This window comes from Corvus kubaryi, unplaced genomic scaffold, assembly GCF_017639235.1.
Source record: "Corvus kubaryi isolate FWS band 111438036 unplaced genomic scaffold, C.kubaryi_AGA036_p1.0 37341, whole genome shotgun sequence".
Lineage (NCBI taxonomy): Eukaryota > Metazoa > Chordata > Aves > Passeriformes > Corvidae > Corvus > Corvus kubaryi.
The window spans coordinates 6,576,570-6,602,665 of NW_024581112.1; the positions used below are offsets into that span (position 1 = coordinate 6,576,570).

General features: G+C 46.5%; 1 protein-coding gene across 1 annotated transcript in view; it reads left to right on the forward strand.

Annotated features, from left to right (window-relative positions):
- Positions 1 to 583: 583 nt before the first annotated feature.
- The window catches only part of ARHGAP31 (Rho GTPase activating protein 31), a 60,578-nt gene continuing 35,065 nt past the window's right edge, over positions 584 to 26,096 (forward strand). The window contains exon 1 of the mRNA XM_042031770.1: positions 584 to 1,529. Coding sequence (XP_041887704.1) covers positions 1,430 to 1,529 — 100 coding nt within the window. The 5' untranslated portion in view covers positions 584 to 1,429. The remainder of the gene's footprint in view (positions 1,530 to 26,096) is intronic.

Below are 26,096 nucleotides of genomic sequence, written 5' to 3' on the forward strand. Positions count from 1 at the left end.
TTATGAGCCAACATGTGTGTGTATTGAAAACTGGACTAGGAAAGTGTTTGTGCGGTGAAAGGGGTGATGACACAGACAAGGCTCAGGACCTGAAGGCAGACCTGTCCCATTTCCCTTCTTGCTGTACTGAGTCCTTTCAGCTCCTTATCTAAACCCCTTTTTTGGCCAGGGGGAGACTTTTTTGGGAGCTGACTCAAAAGTATGTGAACTGAGATGCCCGGACAGCATCTGTTTCTGCTTGCCGGGGAGGAGGGAGCTGAAGGTTTCCCTCCTTCCCCCTCTCTTCAGTTTCCCAACTCTGCCCCTTTCCTGCACTTCAGCAGCTCCAGCCTGCACCTCTCTATAGGAAGGCAGATCCCGAAGTGACAGAGTCATGTTTGGGGGCAGGAAGGCGCCTTGCAGCGAAGGACTCGGCGAACAGAGGTTTACTGGAGAGGCTCCCGGTCTCTCTGCTCCTCGCCGGACCCTCCCCGGGCCTTTGCCGAGCCGCGGGCTGGCAGAGCAGGAAGCGCCTGCCCGCGCCACGGGCTGCGCCGCCCCGCAGTGATTTCCTCCCAGGCAACCCGTTATCTGTCGACTGGCAGGGCAAATTTTCCCTCTTCCTCCCCCGATCCCCATCCCTGTTCCCCAACTCCTCTCCCCGCCTTCCCTCAGCCTCTCGCTCGCACACACACACACACACACGCACACACACACACGCATTTTACTGCCAAAAACCGTCCTCCGCCCCCCTCCTCAGCTAACTTCCTTTCAGCATTTTTTGAGCTGGATAATCCTAGGATTTGTAAAACGGGGGAAAGGAGAGAGGCAGTGAGCGGGAGTCAGGACAGGAAGCTGGTTTCTTATTCCTCCAACTGTCCAAAGGCAGGAGGAGGGGAAGGGGGGGAGCCAAAGAGGAGCCTTGTGCATACTCTTCCCCAGTCCCTTTTCATTAGTCTGTTTGAACTTCCAGTCTCCTCCGAAAGCCAAGAGGAGGACGACCAGACTGGGACGCTTTCTGCTGGAAGTGGCGACAGCGCGACTGACGAAACCCAGAAGGTGGCTGTGGAGGGTCCCGGGACTGCGCTGAGGGAACGACGTCCCCCTCACCATCTCCTGCCCCCAACTTGCCAGCTCTGATGCGGGCACCCATCCACCACCCACTTGCCTCTGATGAGAACCCTTCTGGCCTCAGGCTATGATCGCTGCTGCTGCGGGCTGTGGAGCCTCCTCTCGCCCTGACCTTCTGCCACAGGAGCAGCCCAACATCTGGTGGGGATTAATGTTTACTTCTCTGGCTGGACGCTGTACGGGACCCCCGATGTTGCTCCCTGGGAGCGGGACACGGGCGGTGGTCTGAGGAGAAGAGCAAGATTTTTGTCGCCCAGCGTGAGGCCGGGGGGAGGGGGGCAAGGCAGGAGGGGGGTGAACCTCTTTTGGGACTAACCTCATGAAGAACAAGGGAGCCAAACAGAAACTCAAGAGGAAGGGAGCCGCGAGCGCGTTCGGCTGCGACCTGACGGAGTATCTCGAGAGCTCTGGGCAGGATGGTAAATGCTTCTTTATTCTCACTCTGGTTGCAGAAAAGCCAAGCGCGTGTCCCCGTTCTTACTGGTACAACTGCAAACCAGACCTTTCCGAAAGCTAAGGGTTAGACAACGTGGAGCTGGTTTATCCCTGGGAAGTGGAGTCACTGCCCCATTACTCACAATGAATGAACGATCGGAAGATTGCTTTGGTGATGCATCTGCATGACCCTTGCATGAATAATGCTGTGTGTGTGCAAAGGACTGGGCTGGGGCTCTTGGGCTGCCTAAGTGTGTACAAAGACAGTCTGACATTGGCTGTGATGCCCTCTCCCATCTGCCTGGCTGTGGGAGGGAGTAGCAGGCTTTTTGGGAGTCAGGTTTGGAAATCTGAACTGTGCTCAGTGTTGCCACCTCCATGATTTCAAAATCCACCTTAAGTCCATGAGACTAGAATTTTTCAGGGCTGTAGGGAGAAACTGGACTCCAGTACGGTTCCCATGTTGTCCTTGGACTGCTGGATGGAGGCAGGACGGAGACTAGGTTACGGGGTGGAGTACGGTGTGTGGTGCAGGAGGCATCTGAGCTAACATGTTCACCACCCTGCCTGTTGTCTTTCATTCCTTCTCCCCTTGACCTTCATGCTCCCAGGTATTGAATGAGAACACAGTAGCTCAGACAAGAGGTAACTCCAACGAAATAAGAGGGTCATGAGTTTGAAATGGTCAGTCCTTGATAAGGGAAGGAGGAGAACGATTTTTCTTAAAGTGGGTTGGATGACAAGAGAAGAGGTTGTGAGTTTGTCCAGCAGAAAGACCTGCAGTTTAGCAAGAGGGAAAAATAAATGCATGCCTGTTATCCCTGATGTTAGCATTATGATCCAGGTTTAGCATTATGTTCCAATTTGAATTAACCAATTTTACTGATGTCAGGTTATTTCAAGCAAAAAAAGAAAGAATTCTAGCAGCAATGTCAGCTTTGTACAGGGAGAACTGTACAATCAGGTCTTTCATTTGCTGATGAGCATGGCTGATGAAGTGCAGTGTGGAACCACAGTGGCAGAGGGATGGACTACATAGCAGGAGTACTTTCCATTGCACAGTGAAGAGGGCAGTAAATGTATCACTGAGATAAAATGTTATATATATGCATTTACTTAGGTATGGGGGAAAACCAGCCATTCCGTTGCATTGTGGGTTGTCTGTAGCAGGTCCTGTATCTTTTAACTTATATAGCTCTTAACAGCAACTGAATTGAAATGGCAAAAAATAATGGACTTAATGAGCTGATGTCCCTTTGCCTGTGTGAGGTGCAGATAGATAAATTCAGTCCAGTGCTACCATAGATCTGTGGTGGAGGAACTATTTACAGCTGTTTACAGGAGCACTGGAAAAAAACACAGGGAAGGCAGGCACAGGCAGTATATTCTTTTGAAGCAGCAAGGGGGATTTTAAAGGCAAAACCATAGTTACTGCAGTTGAAATTAGGCCAGAAGAGCAAAATCTATTACCTAAAATCCCAAAGTTTTTTAAAAATAGTTTTTTGAGAACAAGAAGGAAGGACATTTTCTCAAATCTCGTTTGTGGCATGGTTCACAGTTCCAACCTACTTATCTTTCCATGCTGAGGAGCAGTGGGGGAGCATAGGAAGTTCCTTTCCTTTATGCAGTTCTACTGTTTGCTCAGTAGCACATCCCATTGCCCAGTGCTGTGGGATCTAGAAACAAAAGACTCAGTTGTTATAGGTTTATTGGTAAGTATGTAAGTTAGATGGGTACAATTTGATTCATCAGGATAGGGGGGAAAGAAATTAAAGCATTAGAGATATTTATTTTGTTGGTAGTAGGACTCTCAGGATGAATAGGAATGACCAAAAATGCTGAAGTGATGTCTTGGGAAAAAATGAAGGTTCAGATGTCACCAGGACATCACAAACTTGCCACCTGTAACTATACCAAATTAGAAGAGCATTTAGGGTGTGAGAGATGGTTGATTTGGGGAGAGTTGAATTGTCCTGCTAAGAATTATTTCTGATGACAAGTCAGTGCTCCTGTAAGCAGCAAATTTTGTAGGGACATAAAGCTGTAGCTTTCTCTCTGCCTTACATAGTACTTGTGTTTAACTGGGATGCATGCTCAGGTTGTTCCCTAGGAAGCAATGAAGTTGTAAGACTGTTCATGGTGGGTATCTGGGAGTGATGAGGAGCAGGAGAGCACTTTGGCTGCTGTCCAGCAAACATTTTGTTGTGGACCTTTCTGAAAGCAGGTTTTAAAATGTACCCAGAAGGGTTAACTGGAAAAGAAGATGCTGTGGGCCCAGCAGGACATGAGTCATACTGGTTGTGCTTTCCGTGCTCAGGTTTGCTTTACTCCATCCTGCAGTGCCGTTGTGTGTGACTGGTTCTGCACAGGCGAGGAGAGGCAGAGGCCTGCTTTGCTGGTGCTGGCCAAGGGAGCACAGGAGGTGGCCAAGGCTGGTGTAGACAATTCAGTTTGGAATTTTCCCCTCTGGGTTAGTACATGACCTTTACAGTTAGGGGGTGCTGGACTACTTGTGCGATGCTTTGCAGAGGAGAGGCACGACTTGAGTCCCTGCATGCTTGTGGTTGTTGACGAGCAGCTTGTGCTTTCTGTAGGGACCTTAGTCCCTGTGTTGTTGCCAAATTCCAGTGGAGAGAATTATATTCTGCTAAAGGTATCAGCATTTCCTCTCCTCTCATTTAACTCTTTAGTAACTTGCTATGGTTCTCTTCAGAGACAGCTGAAGATCCCATTGTCTCCCTTACCAGACACACGTACCTAAGCCTCTGTTAGAAAGAACTTTATGATAATACAATAAAAGCTGCAGCAGAACTACAAAGTATTTAAAAACGATCAAAGAGGAAGACTTTAGCAGGTACAGTGAAGTAGCTCAGGAGCCAAAAATCTAATACAAAGGCTTTAGCCCTAAGTTGATTCTTCAGATCTGACACAGGTCAGTGGTGATGGACAGATGTGGCTGTCTGGTGGCTAGTTAGAAACTCAGATGTGTTGAATTTACTGTGTTTCAAGTCAGTTCCTGTCAGTACTGCATTTGACCCTACTTGGCCTTTTCCTGCTGGCAGTCTCTACACAGACACTGGTCACACTCCTTACGGGGGCAGACTGCTGTCAGTGCACACAAGCATTTAAAATCATGACTCAGGCCACAAAAACCACGACATAAAATCAGTGCTTTGGGTTCTCTGTTTGCTTTCTGTTTTCTGCAACTTTAGTGTGCATCTCAGTTATGTTTTCAAGTCTCTCTTTGGTAAGAGGGCTAGAAACTTGGGGAAAAGGAAACTTCTCTTCCTCCTCACTAAAATTATCAAATAATGGCTTAAATAGCAGCATGTAAGAGGACAAGGTCACATCAGACATAAATGAATGATGGCTGGCAATACCAATGAGTAAAAGGTGTCTAATTTTACGTAGTCCCTCCTGTGTCTCTGCTAGCACTGAATCCACACTGAAGGCAAGTGATCTTTTGGAATAGAAAAGCTTCACTAGAAAGCAGTGTCCATGCCCAGACTTTGGACATGGATAGGCATCCATGCAGAAGGAAGTGAGTACTAATGCCCTCTACTAAAACATTTCACTGTGCCAAACTTTATTGAAATGTACAAGTGCAGTGGGGCTAACAGATAATAGTCCTGAAGGATTAACATTAGAGTCACGTTTTGGCCTCTTGATAACCAGCTTGGTTTCCAGAGGAGAAAAACGCATGGTGCCTCTGCTGAAGTCAATGGAAGCTGCACATCAGGCTCTCAGCTCCTGTAATAACAACAGTATAATTTTCTGGTGATGGATGGGCCAGCAGAGAAGTCAAGACACGAGTTTGTGCACCATCTTTAGCTGGGGCAGGACACTCTGAACTGCTTAAGAAAACAGTCACAAAGAATAGTCTTGCTTCTGGTTATATCACAGAAGTGTTGTAAGAGCAGGCTGTTGGAAGAGTCAAAGCTGTTCGAGTGAGAGAAGCTAAATCAAAATGGAGTTTAATATTCCCAGTGCTTCTAACTGTGGGAGATTCAAACAGGGATTTCAGGTATACAGCCAGGTACTACTTCCACTTTTTAAAATGGAAATGCACACAGCATCTATTGTGATGGTAAAAGATGGTCCAGTCTTTTGCATAGGAACTGCTACCGATCTGCACCTAACTTTGCTTCACATGCTTAGAGCCAGGTAGGATTTGGAAAAAGGCTGAATTGTTTGCTTTCTTTGTTTGGTATGCTGGTGTCTCAATGTTGGGCTGGGAGGTGCTACCAGGACTGTATAAAGCCAAGTCTCAGACTTGATGCCTTGTTGTTATGATGCAGGTCAGCTCTGTGTGTCTGAGATTCCCCTATTTGCTGGAGAGTTAATTCTGCTGTTGCTGTACCCCTCTGTGGTTTCTTCTACATCTGTTTCCTGCCTGATGTTGTCTGGTTGGGATGCAATGAGCTCAGCTTTTCCCCTCAGCCCCCTCCCACACTCCCCACAGCTCCCTCAAAGGCTGTCATCCTGAGCCTGCAGCACCCAAAACACTTTCTATCTCTTCATCTGATGCTGCTTATTGGCTTTGTTACTTGCTTTAGAAAAAGGGCTGCTTCGTTTGAGAAGTTTTGAAGCCACCAACCCCTTTGTTCTCCCCACTTGAGGCTCCTTCTTGCAAGAGAGAGCAAGGCCAGCCAGCAGCACTCCCTGAGGCTGGGGAGAGAAGAGGAGCTGTTGTCTTCAAACATAGCACAGGGAGACATGTGCAGAAACCCTTACAAGTCCCTTGGTTGTAGTATGGGGAAGGAGCACACGGCTAGCCCATATGACGCTCTTCTATGCTGTGTGGCTGTGCAGTGGCTGCTTCTGCCTTGTCCCAACTGCATTTGAATGAAAGAATAAGGAAAGTTTTCATTTGTCATTAGTGGTCTCAAAAACGTGGTAGCTCTGTCCAGCTCTGGCTCCACAAGCAGGTTCTTAAATGCTTCTGAGAGCTGCAGCAGGCAAAGCCTTTGCTGTAGCATAGGCAAGTATTTCTGAGGGAAAGCAGTAACAATAATTCAACAGTAATTTGCTGTGTACAAAGGAGAGGTGGACTTGGATACTGCTTGGCTGTTTGGTACAGCCCCTTCAGCACACTGTCTTCTGCCTGATTTTGTCATCGTGTGTTTCGCTGTGAAGCTGCCTTGTCCATACGTGAACAGATAAGGTGGCCTGTCACTCAGGAAAAAAGTATCTTTCTTCAAGAACAGACTCCCTTTGGAGCCAATCATTAAACCTGCTGCACAGATGTGAAGCAGCTTTTCTGGGCCCTGTGGCTTTCCTTTGTCACCCTTGGATGTGTTTTGGGATAAGAGCATGCCGGGATGAGCATGGGGGTGCATGCAAGTCTGTAGCACAAGTAAGCGTGTGCCACACAAGGCTGCATTTGAGTTCATTAGGACATTTTTTAATGCCTCCTTTCTGTAGTGATGTTTCAAAATGAAGGCATGGCCATACTTTTGGGTATGCTTTTGGGTGCTTTTGGTTAGTGATGCATGCAGGAAGTCCTGGGAAAACTGCTGAAGGATCATTAAACGCAAAGTGGAGGAAAAAGACGAGGCTTTTTTTTTTTTTAAAGTCCCCTTGGAAAAATGAAAATGCCACATGCTCATTTAATCTGCTGCAAAAGAATGAAGAGCTGTATTCATCCCGCTCTCAAAATTAGAAACTGTGGCACTGGGGATTTCTGTCTCAAGAACTGATCAAGCTGAAAAGAAACCTTTTTATGGAGCCAAATTGCTTTCAATCTAGATCTCTTTCCTGACCTACCTCACTATGTGGCTATGCAAACACTTGTCTCCATTCAAGGAAGGAAGTGGCAGGGGGTGGGAGGAGAACAGGACAAGAACAGCTTCTTGGGCTGGCTCAGAAATGCTTTAGTCTTCTTTTTTTGTGTGTGTGATGTGCTGCTGGGGTCTGATCTACATTTTCACACTGCTCGTGTGCTGGGAAGCCACATGGCCTGCACTCTGTGGGGTCTGCTCCTGGCTCTAGTCATGTAGGCTGTGTGGATATTTAAGGCTGCATCCCCTCATCCTTGTGACAGGAGCAAAAGGGACAGTTGAACTCGGGAGTTTTGGGGGAAAAGAAGTGGGATTGTATTATTGTACAGTGAAGGAGAGCTGTGACAGCAGAGCACTGAGAGCTGAGTACATGTGTTGGCAGGTGGAGGAACAAGGCTGGGCTTTGAGGGGAGGACAGCTCCTTGGCTTTTCAGTGTCTGCCAAAGCATGTCCAGTGGACAAGAGAGGAGAAACTTTGCTGCCAGAATGGATACTGCGGAGGAAATTATTAATAATGTAAATTCTTGCATTTTCTCCACCCTCTCTCACAAGTGGAGCATCACATTTTGAGACCCAGATACCAGCCTCTATGGCAACAAGTGAGAGCAAAAAGACACTGGGAACAACGGGAACAGAAGCCATCTGTTTGCTTCTGTTACTTTGCTGTTCCTTCTTGTTTTGGCTGATGTTTGTGTTACTTCCTCAATCTGTTTCTGGTTCCTGGGACCTGGATCTTTGTGTTTCTGTGGCACAGTGTTACTGTTGTTTAACATTCATGTTGCAAGCTCAGCTCCTTGTTCTGTATTGACTTTCCATTGCTCGCACTGTGTGATTAGCAGAGAACTCTTGCATGTTGCCTCCTGCTTTACATTTCCCTTACTGAGCACTGCAGGAGGCAGACGTGTGGTTTGCATGCACTGAGCCCCACTTTGATCCTGTCTCCTCCCCCACCCCCTGCAAACAGCATGAATCGCATCTTGCCTGCAGATTCTAGATCAGGACACATATTTTGATTTAGCAAATGTTTTTTCTTTGTTGGTAGCAGCTGATTTCATCTGAACTTGGAAACCAAGGAGTAGGGACTTCACTGCTTGTGGTATCACAGCTCTCAAGGGTTCAGGGAAACAGCTGTAGTGGATGAAACACCAGCAGTGCACAGGGTGAATGTACCACACAGGCTGATCTAGACGTGACGAACAAGTCTTGGAGACCCCCAGGGTCTGGGGTGCTTGGGTCCCAAGCTTTGGTGTAGGCCTGGTTCTAGTTTGGAGAGCTCAGACAGCCTGCATCTGTAACTCGGGCTTTGCATATATGACGCAGTTCTACAGCAGCAACATTTGCTGGCAGTCAGGGCTGTGCCAAAAATTTATGTTCCAGTGTTTCTCCTTTAACGGTAATAAGGGAAATGAAAACAGCCTGTCAGCAATGATATAACCAGCCCTGCTCTGAAGGACCAGGGTTGGGGTGGCTGTCAGGTTGACTGCCCACATCATGGCTTGGACTGGATCTCTTTCTGGAGGGTGATTAAAGGATGGAGAGCTACCAGCATCTGCCTCCAGTCCTACACCACCAGCAGGGTGCCAGATACACTTGGAGCTCTGACATGGAAACCTACGGATACCTTATTGCCATGCAAAGGCTGCTAAATGGCTGCACTGCTGGTTGTTTCAAGGGCTGCCTACTAGTGGCTCCTTTTCATACATTCCCACAGCCTCAAGCCCCAGCTGTCCTTTGTTCGTATGCCAGAGCCTTCAGCTTCTCTGCTGATAACTTCAGTTAATGTGTTTTGCATTGTCAACCAAAAAAAAAAAAAAAAAAAGAAATCTGCTGTATGTTTACAATGGACACAGATTGAGAACAGTGTAACATAAATTGAATTTAGTGTTAAATGAAATTACATTGTGCAATTGTGCTGACTGTATTATTAACTTTCATACTTAATTCAATAATGTAGACTTGTTTTCTACATTTATCTGAAACCACAAGCAGATTTTCTGATCTTCTGCACCAGTGTGATTGCAGATGTGAAAGTACTTAACCATGGGCTTAAGAGCTACCTTTTCATCAGATGCTGGGGCCTTTGCATATAATGAAGTTATAGACACCAGTACTAACCTTCAGCTTCACTCAAGTGCCAGATCACCGCTACCCCTGTGAGTGAGAGCAAGGAGTTCAGTCCCTAAGGCTACGAGTCTTTTGGCACATAAGTGGACAGGGAAGTCCCAGTCCTCTTGCTTCACCCCCTGCCTTGAACACGTCCCTGCAGCTGGATTAGATTCCCCATTTTCACCCCCATGGAGAGGCCCTTTCAATTTTAACTGCACCAAAAGGGGCAGAACAAAACTCATGCATTTTGCAGTTGCCTTCAGTTCTTCCACCTCAGTTGCCGCGTTCCCATTTGGGAGCAGCCGCCTGGCCTAGGCTCAGACCAGCCTTCCTCCATGCTGGTGTCAGCAGCTGATGACTTGTGTGACAGACCCAGTTCCAGGCAATGTCAGGTTGGCTGACTTAGGTGAGTTAATGTCCATATAGGAAGAGTTACCTTAACAGCAGCAGAAAATGTTACAGAATCACAGAATTACTGAGATGAGCAGGGACTTCTTGAGATTAACTAGACCAAACCCTCTGCTCAAGCAGGGTCAGCTTGAGCACTGCAGTTGCCCAGGACTGTGTCCAGTTGAATTTTGAATACCTCCACAGATGAAGGCTCCACAACCTCTGTGAGCAAACTGATCCAGCCTCAGATTACCATCAAAGTAAAAAAGTATTGAGTTCAGATGGAGTCTCGCGGCTTTTAATTTATGTATCTTGTACTGTCAGTAGGCACAACTGAGAATAGGCTGGCTCCCTTTTCTTCATTCCCTCCCAGCAGGTCTTCATTCACAATGATAGATCCTTTCTGATCCTTCTCTTATATAGGCTGAACAATCCTGGCCTCTCCTCATAGAAGAGATGCTCCAGTCCCTTAATCATCTCTTTGACCCTGAGCTGAACTTGCTCCAGTAAGTCCTTCTTGTACTGTGGAGCCCAGAGCTGGGCACAGGACTCCAGCTGTGGGCTCAGCAGTGCTGAGTAGAGGGGAAGGTTCATCTCCCTCAACCTGCTGGCAGCTCACCTCCTAACTCTTCTGATGTTCTTAGTAATCTATACAGTTACTATCAGAGATTTTCCTTGGTATTCCAGTTTTGGCTGGCAATACAATCAATAACTAATGTGCAATCAGGACATTGTAAAGGATCCTTTCTGCCTTGGTTAGTGCTCTTTCTGCCCTTGTTAATACTCAAAATGAATTGTCTTTTCATAAAGAGCCCCACTTCTTTAATGGTTTCTAAAGTTTTGCTGCCAGTCAGCTCAAATAAATTAATTTATATAATACACTGCTATGCTGTATCTTCTGAAAGCTGTGCAGAGCCTTGGCTTAATAGAAAGTCTACAGAAGATGCTTTGAAGCAGCACACCTTTCTCAGGTGGTGTTTTTAAGAGCTCCTCTCTCCTCCCCCAAAGCCACAGTGCACAGAACCAGGGCATTGTGGCCAAGGTCCTTTCTGCCAAAGCATGTCCAGCAGACTGGAGAGTGAGAAACTTGCTGCCAAAATGGATACCATGGGGAAATTATTAATAATACAAATCTTGCTTTTTCTCCACCCACTCTCACCAGTGGAGCATCACATTTTGAGTCCCAGATACCAGCCTCTATGGCAACAAGGGAGAGCAGAAACACTGGGAACAAGGGGAGCAGAAGCTGTGTTACATGTACTTCTCCAGCACAAGGATCCAGCAAGGGGAGGGGAAACGTGCATCCCTTTGCAGGATTCTCAGCTGTGTCTGCTGCTCTTAGAAATATGCCCTGAGCAGCTGACTTGGGTTCACAGCAATTTATCTCCAGCTCCTCACTGCCCTCTTCTACACTCAGGGCTCAGCTAACTAAATGCCTTTGGAAATGCTATTATCTCCTGTGCTCTCTGGGGCCAGAAGCAGCGTGGAGATTTATCATCTGGAACAGGAGGCTTTGTTTAGTTCTATAAAGCACAGAAAAGTTAAAGGAAGAACACAAAATAAACCCCAAACCAAACACAAAACTCTCTTTAAATCTCATGCCCTTTCTTTGCTCTCTCCAATCTGGGAATGTGCACGTATTTTGTTTTGTAATGTCATTAAATACTGTCACATGAGGAAATTGTTAGAAGAGATATACCTCCATCTCTAAAACAGGGATTGAACATCCAAATGGCCAGGAGACATTCCTGATGTAACTAAGTTGTGTAACTTATTTTCTGAAGAGCATTAGACTGACCAGGTCTCCAATACAAATTTCATTTAAAGGATACCATTGCTGGATTTCACTAAATACAGCAGCATTGGTACTGCCTTTTTACCTGAAAGATGCTGAACACACTCACAGATTTCTATACACGTAGGATGCAAGGCTGAGAATCCAGGCTGGGTCTGTGCCTGAACTCACCATCTATATTCACTGGCTCATCAAAAAATGCTGATTTAGCAGACAGAACACTGGGAGAAAGGGTGTGTGTGTGTGTGTGTTTATCTGCAGCTGAATATTTCAGTTGGGATATTTTGGTATCATTGGCGTTCTGCATTTACCATCTCGGCAGTGAACGTGACTGTCAGTCCTGTTGCAGACATGCAGCTTGGCAGCACAACAGGGCCACCAGCATGTGGAAAACCCTTTGCTCCATGTGCAACTAGTGCTGGTTTTTCTATTCCTCTCTCATTGTGGTGCCGCTGCTAGTGGTGGCAGTCACACCTCGGGAGGTTCAGAGGTGTGATCAGGCAGGGTGAGCCTCCTTCTGGAGCCCTTGCATCTGTGCTGCAATTTGTGTGAAATAAATAAGCTGTCAGTGGGACTGAATTGTTTTCTTTCCTTGTGCAAAATCAGAGAGGGAAACAGCTTCACCAGTTTGCTCTTTCTGTTTTTATCTTCTCAGTGTGCTCCACTTGGTAGTGTATTTTCCTTACCCTTGCTCTGGTCAAGTAATTTCAGATACACGAGAGGCTAAATGAGAACAAACTCTCTTGTGAGATTTATTGCATCTTCTGCTTCTAATCAAGCCAGAAAAATAGAGCAACAGACTTGCTTCTATAATCCTGTTCTCTCCATTCCAGTCCCAACTGGAAACCAGAAGTACAACAAAGAGGAATGCAGCAAAAAAAAAGTTAAAACAAATATCCTGGAATCTCTAAGAAGAGCGTGGGGTTTGGCCTGAGGTGATGGCTCAGGGGTACAGAGGGGGCGTGGAGAATTCTCCCTTCTCTCAAGGGTTTTCAGTTCCCCCTACTTAGTTTTTTTTTTTTTTTTTTTTTTTGCCTCCCCCTGTCCTCCTCTCCCCGTCTCCCTCCATTTTGATAACTTTATTGCCAGGTTGGCAGTATGCATATGTTGCCAAAGTCAATACATCAAGCTCTGTGCCTAAGGCAGGCTTAGGAGCAGTAAATGAGAAGAGCTGGTCTTGATCCATTGAGTCCATCATTCTTCCCTCCTGGCTCGATAGTGGTTTACATCCTGCTGCCTAAGGCTCGCTGTGTAAAGCCACAAATGGGGGCCGAGTCAGGAAATTCAGTTCCATATCCCAGTAACTTCAGTTTGGGCTCACCCTCCAGACTTGCCAGAACCTAGATGAGGAGTGGAATCCCCTGCAGCCCTGTCTGTAGACCAGGTGGGCGCAGGTGACCCCGTGCCTGCTGTCCCCCTCGGGGTGGCAGGCAGAACATGGTGGTAGAGGCAGCCCTCCATCACTGCTCACAAACATGCTTGAGGCGGAGAGGAACTGATGTGACAAACACAAAGGAGGGCTAGGAGTCCTAATTAGTCCTCATTTCTAGCCTGCTAAAATACCCATCTGTCACTCTGCTGCAATAATGAGATTTGAGAAGATTAGCAGGCTACTATTTAGGCCCCTCAGCATGGCAGCTCAGTAAGGGTGCTGCCATTCAGCTTTAAGCCACACTTGCAGCAATTACACCCTAAGCAGGTTTATGTCTTGTTAGTGCTTGCATGGGAATGGCCCAAAAAAATCTGCTACAGGAATGGGGTGGGTGATTCAGAAGATGGCAAGTGTAGTATCAGCTCAGTCAAGTTGCTGTCTTGGCATCATTGGGGGAAATACTGCCATTTGGGCACATGGTAAAACAAGGACCCCGATACTTTTAAAAAATCCCTGGTTTATCTTTTTCTTTCCTAGGGGATAGTGTCTCTTTTACTTTTTACAGCACATGCTGTGCTGTGTCTTTTCCTTCGCAGAAGCAATTTCTGCTGGAGCTAGGATTTGTTTTTTTATCCAGTGTCCTAAACTGTCACGCAGTGTTGCTCTGCCTGGCTCAACAGCTGCCACCTCCCAGCCTAGAGGTGGGTGGAGTGAGTCTTGTTTTTGCCATTTGTGAAATATTTCAGGATGTAAGGCGCTCATTAAATTATTGATGTTAGCTCTTGGGCATTAAACAGACGTGAACTGCAGCTCTGGATCCTGAGGGCTTTAGAGGCTTATCCCTGCCCTAATGATGGTTCCCTACTTGGGATTTTTCATGTATCTCTTACTACAGATTTGAACTCACTGCGGGATGGTGGAAGGATTTAGCAGGTGGACAAAGGGTGACAGCAAGGCTTTTCTTTGCAATATTATATACCTATGAAGCAAATCTAATTGAGCTTTGGTAGAAAAAGAGGAAAGACACACGCATGTTTTCTTTAGGAGAATGGGAAAAATTAGAAAAATGTGTTGCTGCCTCTTGACAGAATGTGTTTGCAGGGTATGAAAAGATTTTGAATAGTTGTGATTCAAGGAGCACTGCAGGTGCACCTGACATCAATTCTTGTGCTTAAGGAAAGATATTTTAGCTTGTAATGTGCCTTATTTCTATCCCTTTCCCCAGTCCTGCCTCCTTGAAAAGTGGCTGGCAGCAATAGTGCTGCTGACTTTACCTCATGGTGGTGGCAGGGTGGAGGTTGGGACGTTCAATGCAGCCTTGTCTCTGCTGTACTTTCAGCTCTTTGGCTGGGCTGTGGTGGTGAAAAACAGGACGTTGGCTGATGTGGGACAAGGAAGGGAAGGCAGCAAGCACGGCACCCTGGGCTGTTGAGATCTCTGGGCAGCTTTGTGGGCTGCTTGCTGGTTCCCAGGGAGCTGCAAACAAAATCCCACGTATGACAGGAAAATCTTCTCCTGGGTTTGACATGGCGTCCCATGTTTGTGTTTGAATGGAAGCGTTCAGGAGGCTTCTCCCTTCACCTCCTCTTGCCCAAGCATTCTGCCCTCTCTGCTTCGGGGCGTCGTGGTGGCACAAAACCCTCCTGTTTGTTATGGGGCAGAAGAAGGGGTGAGGACCATCCCTGACCCCCTTCTCCCCTCAGCAGTTTGCATGGTAATTAGCTCGTCCCTACGAGACAAGCCCACAGCCCAACAGAGCCGCGATTCAGAGGCTGAACAATGTCCAATTATGCCAGCCCTGGGAGCAAGAGGCCACTCCCTGACACGTGGGCTCCATGTCCCTGGCCAGATGGCTCCTCAAACTCCCTTGGCTGGGCCAGTAACGCTGCTGGGGGAATTTGACACGTGTCAGCAGTTTTGGCTGCGTGCTTTCGTGAGCTATCAGCAGCACAGTTGCCTGAAATATTGGGAAGAGCTCTGCGTGTGCCCTAGGCAGTGCTGTCCACTCCGTGCCCCATGCTGAGGCAGTGCTGGTGGCTACAAGGGAACGTGAATGTTCATGTGTGGAGTGAGATTTTGCAGCCTTGGCTTGGCTACCTGTATCCCGCCTCTGGTTTGGTGACCTGCTGGGGATGTCAGCAGCTTCAAAGCAAACCTTTTGCTTTTCCCTTTGCATTCTAGTGTTTGTGCACCAGTGAAGGCTGAATTGCTCAGACTGGAGTTTGAATTGCATGAAGGAGGTGGCAGGCTCTGCTCCTGCCACTGCCTGGCTCAGTGAGAGACCTTAGGGCATGTCTTCTTTTTCCACATCCTACCTCCCTCAGTGATTAAATGATGCTGCTATCATCTTCTTGTTGATGCAAAGCTCCCATTATTGTTGTTATTAAATGGGAAGAGTCTTAGGTGTTTTCATCACCCAGGAAAAAATGTGGGCTCTTGCAGCTCTGAGCTCACGCTGGCTGAGAGTGAGGGCAGGAAAAGACCGGGCTCACCCAGCTTGCCTGTCTCAGCAGGTTCCATACCAAGAGCCTCCGAGGGAGGTGTGAGGAGTAACAGGGTGGCATTACGTACCCAGAGTGCTTCGTTCTGACTTGGTGAGGCTTCTGCCCTGATACGTGACAATTTAGCTTTGAAGAGGACATGACAGCCATTTACCACCTAACCTCTGGTGTTAGGAAATGGAAAAAACAATGCAGCATGTATCTGAAATAGCAGAAGAGATTACCCTAGACTGGAACTTGGCCAGGATGCTTCTGCTAATCTTGCAAAAAAAAAAAAAAAAAGGAAACCTAGCACAAAAAAAAAAATGCTACAAAGGATTTCTGCAAGACTTCAGTCTTCATTTTATAGTCTCTGATTTAGAAGGGAGAATATGCAATAGCCTAGCTTTCCCTTTGCATGCCATGGGACGTGGTTCATTACTGGCTCGTGGATAGGACTGCCCCTTCCAAGTTGCCTGCAGCAACTTCAGTTGATTCTGGTTTTGGGACCAGGCCCAGCCTTAATTTATGGATAGAAGTTAATGATAATGCATCCAAAGAAACAGCTGGGAGGAAAAGAAGTGTGGCAGAGAAATGGAAAAGGACACTGGAGGAAATGGATGGGAAAGGGAAATACGGGCAAAAGTGGAATGGAGAAAAGCGTGTGAGGAAATTCCAATATGCTTGAAAGGGAGGAGGTGAAGGTTGGAAAAACTAGTCTGAGGGCAAAACTGACTGTATTGGAACAAATGGAGACTGCTAATGAATGGTAGAAGAGAGAGGGCTGTAAGTGGGAACAAAATTCAAAATCCTGGCAGCTTTGTTAGTAGGGGTAGAACAGAGGAAGAGATACTGTTCTGGGTACAGACAGCTGAAGGATAGACAGGACTAAAGGAATATGCTCACAATGTTGACAGCTCTTGTTATCCAAAACTCCTCTTCCAGATTTTTACCCAAAACTGAGACAGGGCAAGAGGTAAAACAATCATTTCAGACTCCTTTCAGCCCTTGAAACAAGCTTGGTTTTATAAAGTGCAAGGAGATGCCATTGAGTTACTACACTGCAAGTGGTGCATTTTTTTTCATCAGCTAACTACATTTTTTCATTCCCCTTTTGGCACCTAAGTGATGTTAAAAGGAGCTTCAGTCTCTGATTAGTTCCAAAGTCTATGGATGTGAGCAAGAGAAGCTTTGCCTCGCTTGGATAAGCTTTCAATACCTCACGTTTGAATGTGCTCATTTTCATCACCTGCTGAAGGATGCGGTGCTTCAACTTCTTTTGCTTTGGAAGCCGGTGCTATGAGTCCAAACTCCTCTGATTTTACAGTCTCCAGCAAGGTCCTGCTTTTAGATCATTCAGTTCATACCCCTTTGAGACACACCTGTGCAAGAACATGAAGTTAGCCTGGAGCCTCTGAAACACATCAGCCATGTACTAAAATCAGGATACAGGTCATGGCCTGAAGCGTGTGGCTCAGCTGTGTTGGCTGTGGAGAGCTGCAAAGGCAAAGAGATGACTGACTTGTACAGCAGTACTGTAGCTATCAAAATGTAAGGAAGTTTGATTAAGTATGATCTCAACACCCTTTTCCTGCAACACCCCTTCTTGTGTTTGCAGAGTGTTTATTAGTGTCTCAAAACCCTTAGTACAGCAAGATCCAGGAGTCAGAAAGACAAAAGAAACACAGTCCAGAAACCCAATTCCTGGACATATGCCTTTGAGAAATGTATTGCATTAAAAGATTTTTTCTTTGGTTGCTTCCTCTTTCTTGCTTCCTCCAGTCTTCGTTATTCCCAGCAACGACTTTATTTACTTATTTGCTTCTCCCCAAACCACTGGACAGACGGGGGCTTCATCAGGGAGCAGTTTAGCTGGAGTGGGCAAAACAATGGGGCTTTAATCAGGGTGCCTCCCGCAGCCACTGCTGGCCAGAGGTTTCTCTGAATTCCCAACATGGAACAGTTGCCTCTTTCATGAAGTGCCTGTGGGATGAGCACAGGATTGCTACACCCAAAGCATTTTCATGCAGCCACAGCTCTCTGAAAGGAAACGCTGCTGAGGACACCGCCTGCAATGCCCCAAGCTACTGGGGTGACTAGCATGAGAGAGTCTTTCTTCCAGGCCTGGGCTGTGTTTGCCTTCCACATGCAATCTGTGAATAGCTCAAGTCTGGAAAGTGTTTAGGAAAGCATCTAACTTTTCTCTTAAAGGAGAAAAAAAAAAAAAAGGAGGGAAAAAGAAAAAGAAAACGTCAGGGATAAAGAAATAGTTTCCAGTGACTTGATGCAGTGTGGCCAAACCATTTGTAATAATTTCCTTTACATTCCTTTTATATAGGAAGAATTAGATATGAAATCATGAATCAGGAAGCAGTCATCCTGCCAGCCAGTGACATGTACAGAGAGATCAGAGCAAAGTGAGAAAGACGCAGAACAGCAGGAGACTTGCAAAAACCTTTTTGAGCTCTCTCTTTTTCTTCCTCTTTTTGTTTAGTGTACACATTCATGTAGAACTAACATTTCTGACCCGAAAGAAGCTGCAGGGATCTCCTGCTGTTCCTTGTCTATCCAATGGCAGCCCTAAACCTTCCTGTCTTGATGTGTCTCATCTGTCTGTGTTTCCTGATGTATGTTGCAGTCCCCAGATGTTTGGATACCTGAGTAATCTCAAAAAAGACTATGAAACATTAGGTATTTTTAAATACCCAGCTTTATAGTTGCTTTGTTTAACTTTGCAACATTCTGAACTCATATAAGGCAATAATAAAAATCACTGCTGTTTTCCTTCAAAGTTTTTTGCCATTGGTGCTTCTAAATTTGTGTGCACACAATGGCTTTTGCCTTTGTGCTAGCAAGGTTGTAACATTCCTGTTTCCTGAATTCGTATTTTTCCAATGTTTTTTTTTCAAACCCTCTGTAAATGTTCCTATCAGGAGTGCCCAGGCTTTTGTGTAAGAGAGGACTGAGGTTACCCACGTGCTACCAAATTGAAGTTAAGAAATTTCCCCAACAAAACCTGAAGTCAGAAGAAATAGACCTTGTGCCTGTTGTCTGCAAAGGTCCATAGGCCCACAAAGTTGACTTGGGTTGCACTTGAGTTTTGCATATCTCAGAAGCCTGCTTGGATTACACTCTGTGCTCTCACACTGGCCTTTGCTGTGTCTTGGCCAAAGCTGGAGATTAAGATGCCTGTCTGATGTCCTGTTCATTTTGAACTTATTCTTAGATTGCTCTGATCAGGGGTGAATTTGAAGTACAGATGCCTGACTTCAATTTCCCTGAAATACAGGATGTTCAGCTGCAGGATTTTTATCTGAGTCTGTCTCTAGCTTGGCTCCAAGGGAAAGGAGAATAAATACTACAGGCCAGGAGACTACAGATGCAAAAAATTATAGGCTTTGAAATGTCACTAGCTGAGCACATAATAGATATTCTTCACATTTTATGATTAGCTGTTGTGTTCTGTTGGCCAGTGCTGCCTTCCTGATGCAATTTATAAAGGAGTCTCAGGTCAGGGTGAGACAAACCAGATTCAGAACTGGATTTCCTGACAACACCACTATCTTTTGCAACTTTTCCTTAGTTTTCTCTGCGCAGGACTAGCTTGCCTGTGTACACCTGACTGTGACTCTCACTCACTTTGCCATCTCCCCTTCCATTCCTATCCAAACATCTGCTTGCATACTGCAAAACCAACTGGTCTGTGAACCAGGCTATGCAGCTGAACCATGCCATCATGCCCAGCATTTCAGATCAAGGGAAGTGCATTATGTGTAGGATTCATACAACTGTCTCCCATGTGTGCCCAGAGCCATCTTAGAAACTGGGATGACCTGAATGCTGCATGTGAAACCAGTCTCTACATGGGGCCATCTGTGCCCAGGGGACCAGGGCACTGGGCTTTAGACCTTGGCAGCTGTATCTGCACTTCATGGATTTGTACTGATGTGTCTCCTTGCAACTCCTTTCATCTGCTGCTCGGGTGGGCCAGAAGCTATGGAGTAGAAGGGGATATGCAGAGCAGTGTGGCAAAGTTGGATGGAGCAGGGCTGTTGGGGACACCAAATATCCAGTTAGGAACATACCCCTTGTCTGTACATTGTGCCACAAGCCTTCCCTATCATGGGCCTCTTGCCACTCCATGTGTCCTTTCAAACACTCCATAACAGAGTCTCGCCATGGGACACAAGCAGTTTAAGGGATTTTCATGCTGTCAGAAAAAAAGTGTCTTCATTTTGTTACTGTGGCACTGAAAGGTTTTTCCAGCACCTTGCAGCCCTCTGACCCCTTGCCTCCATTTCAGCATACTGCCTTTTACCACTGATCTCCTCCTGAAGCACAGCCTGCATGGCATCGGGCCAGCCTCTGACCTCAGTGACAGTACTATAAATCTGGGTTACTGCAGCCAGCTGGTATGGAAGTACTTCAGCTCTGAATATACAGAAAGTATTCCCAGCCATAAAGGGGCTTATGATTTAGGTTAGTGAAACAGCAGATCAAAAGCAACTTCTGCGTGGTGGGGGTATTTGCAAATCTCTCTTGTGACAAAGTGTTTCTGCAACATCCGCACTTTCCCTGTTACTACCAGAGTGAGCCATGAATTAATTCCAGGGAAGTCCAAGGAATGCACCAGAACTCAACTGCTGCCAAGAATGAAAAAAAGAACCAAATTTTAGGTGGATTTGTCAACAGTAGGTAGACTGTTGTAATCTGCTGTAGTTGACATTGAAGACATTGGTGCCGTGAGCTCCAAGAGAAGTAGGTTGTGTTGGCCTAGAACACTTCTCAGATTGCTGACAAACTCTTGGTGATGCTGGATATGGATCAGAGGAGTACTCAAGCTGAAAGCTTTGATGACAGTGTCTGGATGGGAGGTTTTGGAGACCTGGAGACAAGGCATTGTCTGTTTTGAGAGCGCTTGACACAGAATGACCTTCCTTAAATGAAACTAAGCTGCAGACAAATATCATCTTTTGTGAGACTTGCAGCAAAATTCCTCTTTGGCCGGGTTCCCTTTTTGCTGTAATTGAAGAAAATTAATTAATATTGGGAAAAAGCATTGTGATAGAAAAAGATTAATTGAACCCGAGAGATGCAGAGCGGAGAGCAGGAAGAGCCTCAGCTCATTCCTACATTGGATCACATCCGTACCATAATGGTTCCCAGGAAAGTGCAATAGAGCAGCGTTGCTCCGGCTTCTCAGGCTGAAACCAAGCACATAATTTCAGAACAACTGAGAGGCCATGACCAAAATTTTGCAGAATATTGGTAGGCAAAGCAGAGAGAGAGAGAGCAGGACAAATGCCCTGAAGCCCTTGAATATCCCCCTTGGTACAAACACTTCAGGTGGGCTGAGGAGCAATGCTAGGGCAACCCTTACTGGGCAGTGCAGGCTAGAACTGTTTCCTGTGGTGGGGCAGAAAAATATGGCCCATGGTTGGTAGTTGACTCAGCTGATTTTCCCCATTCCTCCCAAGAACTCTGCCCTGGGATGTTGTGGCAGCAGGCAGACACATTTTATGGGTCAGACCCAGAGGTCAGGCAGAGCCTGCTGGGCTTGGCACAGACTCTCCTGCAATCTTACTGGGAACAACATGGGTCAGGAGGGTCCCAGGTCATCTCAGAGCAGTCCTGAGGGCATCTGAGGAGGTCTCTGGGGCAGGATATGCCTGTCCACCCCATCCCTACCCTGACACACATACACTTGGACTTGAGAGAAACCATTTCCACGTGGAAGTCAGCAGAGTTAGAACAGTCAAGAGATCTGAACTCTGACAGCCCTGCAGTCTGTTGGCTCAGGAGGCAGCAGTAATGCAGATATCTGGAGCCTTCCTCCAGACAAAGCAGGGAATGTGTCTGAAGGGGTGGATAACCATCCCAATATCCAAGGAGAGCCCTGAGGCCCCAGCATGGTTTTCCTGTCTGCCTGGCAGCATCGGCAGCTGCTGGTTTGGAATAGCCTGCGTGTCCTTGTGTGAGCCAGGGCAGCTGGAGGTGGATTTGTTTTCTGTTGATTTCATGGCAATGTTGCTGCTTCAGGCCACTGCCTTGGTGTGAGGAACAACAACATCCTAGAGGAGACACCCAGTGAACTGCTGACTGCTCCACGGCTGCCCAATCCGCATGCCCAGCGTGGGAAGCGGTCAGACCACCCTGACGGCATCAACAAAGCCATCATGTTTGCTGACATTTCAAGGGAACAGAGAAGGGAACAAAAGCTGGGAACAAACGCTAGGAACAAAAGAATTTGATGCAGTTGAGAGCTGCAGTTAGAAGATATGGGGCTGAATTGTAAATGCCAGATCCAAGTGCCTTTTTGCTGGGGAGGGATTTTAAACCTCTGTCCAGGTCCCAAAGGTGGGGCTTGAGTCTGAATTCCAGGGGAAGAAAATTATGCTGAAAACTGAGTGCGCTGTGAAATCAAAATGAAAGGTTAAAAAAAGAAAACAATGAGTAGCTGAGGAGATGGAGGAAGTAAGTAGACAAGGAATGCAAGAAGTTTGGTATAACTGATATGTAAACAGTCAGGGCATCTTTTTCAGGGAGTTCAGGCCTCTCCTCACCCCCCTGCTCCCAACCTCCCTTCCCTGAAATGATCAGAAATATTGCAGTTTCTCCCCAGATGACCCCTTGGTAGTGTCTTGCTATTATTGTGGTATTCAGTTATGAGACAACATTTCAAGAGGAAAAAAAAAGAAAAGAGTCATAGAAGTGACACCAAGCCACAAAGCACAGAACCAGTTCCAAACATTCCCAGGCACAGGGCTACTGAAGTCTGGTCTTTTGGCACAAACTGACTTCTAGGACAAACAACCCAAAAGGTTTATCTGACCATCTGATCAGTGATCTCTGATTCAAATCTCCTGAGATTTTAGCCTGTACGTTCTTGTTTAGGGTAGAAGTTTGGGTAGGGAGACTCTTTCTGGTTTGGTGGAAGCTTGGGGGAAATCGATTCTCTTCCAGAAAAACACATTTGTGTGAGGTTTTCAACTCAACTTTTTGGGTCAGTGATTCGGACAAACCAGTTGCAATCTGTGCATGCTTTACCAACTTCTGAATTTTTGAAGGTAAGTTTCTGTTTGCCAGGAGTTGAGATACAAGAAAACTGGCTCTTAACCTTAGGTCTTCCACTGTCTCTGTGCATGATTCAGGTGGCCAAATCCTTTCTGTTTCTCCTGTTTGCACCTATGGGATGAGAACGATCCTTATCCTCTGTTAATTCATGAGTCCTTGCTGAGGGCTTAGATTTTTGCTGACAGAAGCAAAGCACATTTTGTGAGACTGTGCTGGGGTTTTATCCTCACAATGGGGGACGTGACATACAAGCAAGATTTCAAATGAGGGTTTTTTGTGTCCTGAGGGTTGAAAAGCAAGCCATAGGACATTCACCTCCTTTTTTCTCCTTCATTGACAAGAAACACATGCAGTGTTCTGGGCTTCAGCTTGCAAGGAACAGTGCTGCTGTCCTCAGAAGTGTACAGAGAGGAGCAAACACTAGCCAGGCATCGATGATATCACTCAATGTCCATTAGAGCTGGTTCCTGTTTAGCACTGTACTGTACTCCATCTTCCCCTACCACAAGACTTCCTTTCATCCAGAATTGAACTAAAAAAGGAGAAACTCCCCCTAAATAAAAGTTCTCCAAAAGGTTTTATTACATTAAAAATAATGATAAGGGAGTGAGCATATTTCACCTTCTAAGAGCAGTATATTTGAGTATTTGGTTAAAAAATTGAACAGAATCCCTTCATTCTGGTGAAACATTTTGAATTTGTGAAATGCACGCTTTCCCACTGGAAAATCTTTCAGCTGGATGGTTTTCAAGTGGCCTTTCTTCCCGCATGCTTTAGTATGCAATTTAAACTCCAGCTGCTGGTTGTGGTTGTCTCTTGCTGTAGCGAGTGCTGGCATTTATGCTTTCCTTTAACACAGCTAACTCTTCCAGGGAATCTTTCTGTGGCTTAAAAGGCATCACCTGATAATGACATGGGAAGGCTGTGAGATGGTTTTGTCTTTGTCTCAGTGGCCAGTGCAGAACCATTCCACTCCGAGTAATCTTCTGACGGATTTTAAGTATCCAGGAAGCCTGCCTCCCACCCTCTCCCTGAGAAAGCAATTCTACATGATACTATGTCTCAGTCTTAGGAGGTTTTCCCTACTCTTTAATATCCTCTCACAGTTTCATTCACTCATAACTACAACGCCTTGATCGCCAAGAAAAAGCTGTTTCCCTTGGTGGTATTCCCACCCTGTGCAGACCTCTCCTGTGTGCCTTCGTTTCTCTCCTGGTCACTGGGACCAGCTGTGCCTATTTACCACCAGCACTTTGTTCTTCCTTGCTCGTTAATCCCTGTAGGTCATTAGAGTTTCTGCTCCTTTTCTCTTCCTCCTCCCCATATGCCGCATGGTATCCTGTTTTCCTTGTAACTGTAGCCACACTGCAGGGCTGAAAGACTCAAGGATTTTTCCATTAATAATCCCCACGCCCTTTTCCTGGTCAGTACACTGCTTAAGAGGGATTGAGGTAATTCATGAATGGCAGGCTGTACTTAAAGAGGGGGAGAGAGGAACGGGAAGATGTGGTGTCATCAATGGGCAGTTTTGCTCCCGGAGCAGCTCGTTGTGCCCCATCCCACTGTTGTGTGTGAGCCCTGGCACAGCTCCAGCTGCGGGGGGCACACCTTCCATGTCCAGGAATGCTTACTTCAGTGTCAGCACTGCAAGTTTCAGCAGCGCTGGCCAACTCCTGCTGTGAGAACGTAGGTGGGATTTTTTCCTTTGCGTCTTACACCCTCACCAGCCGTTAAGATTTTGCAATTGCACCTTGAGTAAGAATTTCTTCTTGTGAGGAAAACTAAGTCCCAGTTCACTCTCTTGCAGCTCTGCTGGCTTTGCCAGACTTGGGGCCACATCTGCTGTTGACTACAGTTGCATACAGCTGGAATAATTTTGTTGGCCTCTGTGCCAATCTATGGACAGAAATTGGAAGTGTAGTTCTTTGCTTAGTTACTACAGTGTCACAGGAAGGTGACTAGGCCACAGATAGGAAAAGAAGGAGAAAATTACATTATAACAATATATTTTATTGAAATATACCTGTGGTTCATCCCAGAGGAGCAGTAGTTCTAGAGAGGTCTGTTAAGGGACAGGCCCTATTCTGGTTACTTCTGTGCACCCATAGTGAGCACCCTCCCCACCTCACCTGTTTGGCTATAGTGGTATGGATGTGGTATGGAAAATGCTGGGGGACTCTAACTTCCCCATCATGGGAAACCCTTCCTTGCTGGGGTTCATGTCCTAAGGGGACCCAACTCTTTTCTCTGTGCAGGAGGCCATGGGACCCTCGTGGCTGAAATCCTGTGGAGGGCAGGCAGCACTGTTGCCCTGACTGGCTGTGCTCCTTACCCTCTGCCCTGCTGTGTGTCCCTGTAGCCACAGGCTCCCTGACTGTTTCTTACACTGTGCAGCAAACTGCAGACCTCCTGGTGGGAGATGGGACAAGCCCATCGCCTCCTCTAATGGGACAAATGCAAACTTTGAATACCATGGGCTGGCGGAGGCCTGAAATGATGTCTGGTTAGGTTTCCCCCTCTCTGCTGTGGCAGTGGCACACACAATGGCAATCTGTGAAGCTGAAGTGATTCAGCTTGGTGTGAGCTGTGTTCTGCAATCGTCGCCCATTTTCTCCGCTGTTGGTGAAACAGCGCTGGCAGTGGTAGTGATTCCTCCATTTGAGAGAATAAAAAAGAAGGCAATAGTCTGGTGTAAAGGTCTTGGCATTTCCCACAGCTTATGACAGCCCTGCTGGAACGCAGGGGCTGTGGCTGTAGCTATTCTTTTGTGAGCTTACATTCCTTAGCAGTGGGAAATCAGCAGCTGTAATTAGTCTCTGATGTTCTCTGCTAATAAGTGATTTTCTGGTACTTGCAAATACCAGCATCCCTAAGACATAACTGTATTGTTTTGACCTCTTATCTCTTCTCTCTCCTCCTCATTGAGAGGGACCCCAGATGTTCTCCAAGACTGCTTGGGAAAAAAACCATCCAGCCCTGCTCCTCCCTGTTACATCCCTTTCTCCAGTACCATTTTTTTTTTTCCCAGCCACTGTGTAGGAAAATGGTTCCTGCTAGTCCTCATGGAAAAGGACACAGATGCCATCAGGAAACCCATTTGCTTTAGGAGGAAGAGGGGCCTGACATCAACAGGAAGAGCTGTGCAGCAGAGCTGCTCCTGCCTCTGAAAGAGGGGGGCCTTGAAAACAATGTCAGCTCGCAGTTTAGGACTGGCCAGCAGGAAACGCATGCACCCTGGTGTTTGCTGTGCAGAGGAAATGATAAGCACTACCTGGCCTGACTTGGAGCAGAGATAGCATGGGGGAAAAAAAGTGGGGGGAAGGGGAGCAGGAAAGTTGTTTTTCTTCATACTGGTTCAGAGCCTGTCCTTTGCAAAATGGAAAACAAAATAAAGAGTGAAATATGGAATATATCAGGAATCCGTTGGGGGGCTTGGAAACCGAGGAGCACAATTGCCCAGTGATTAGATTTACTACTTTAGTAACTGTTTGATATTGGTTTTTTTCCATTGTTAGCACTGAGAATGACCCTCAGTTTGATAACCCCTGGCATGC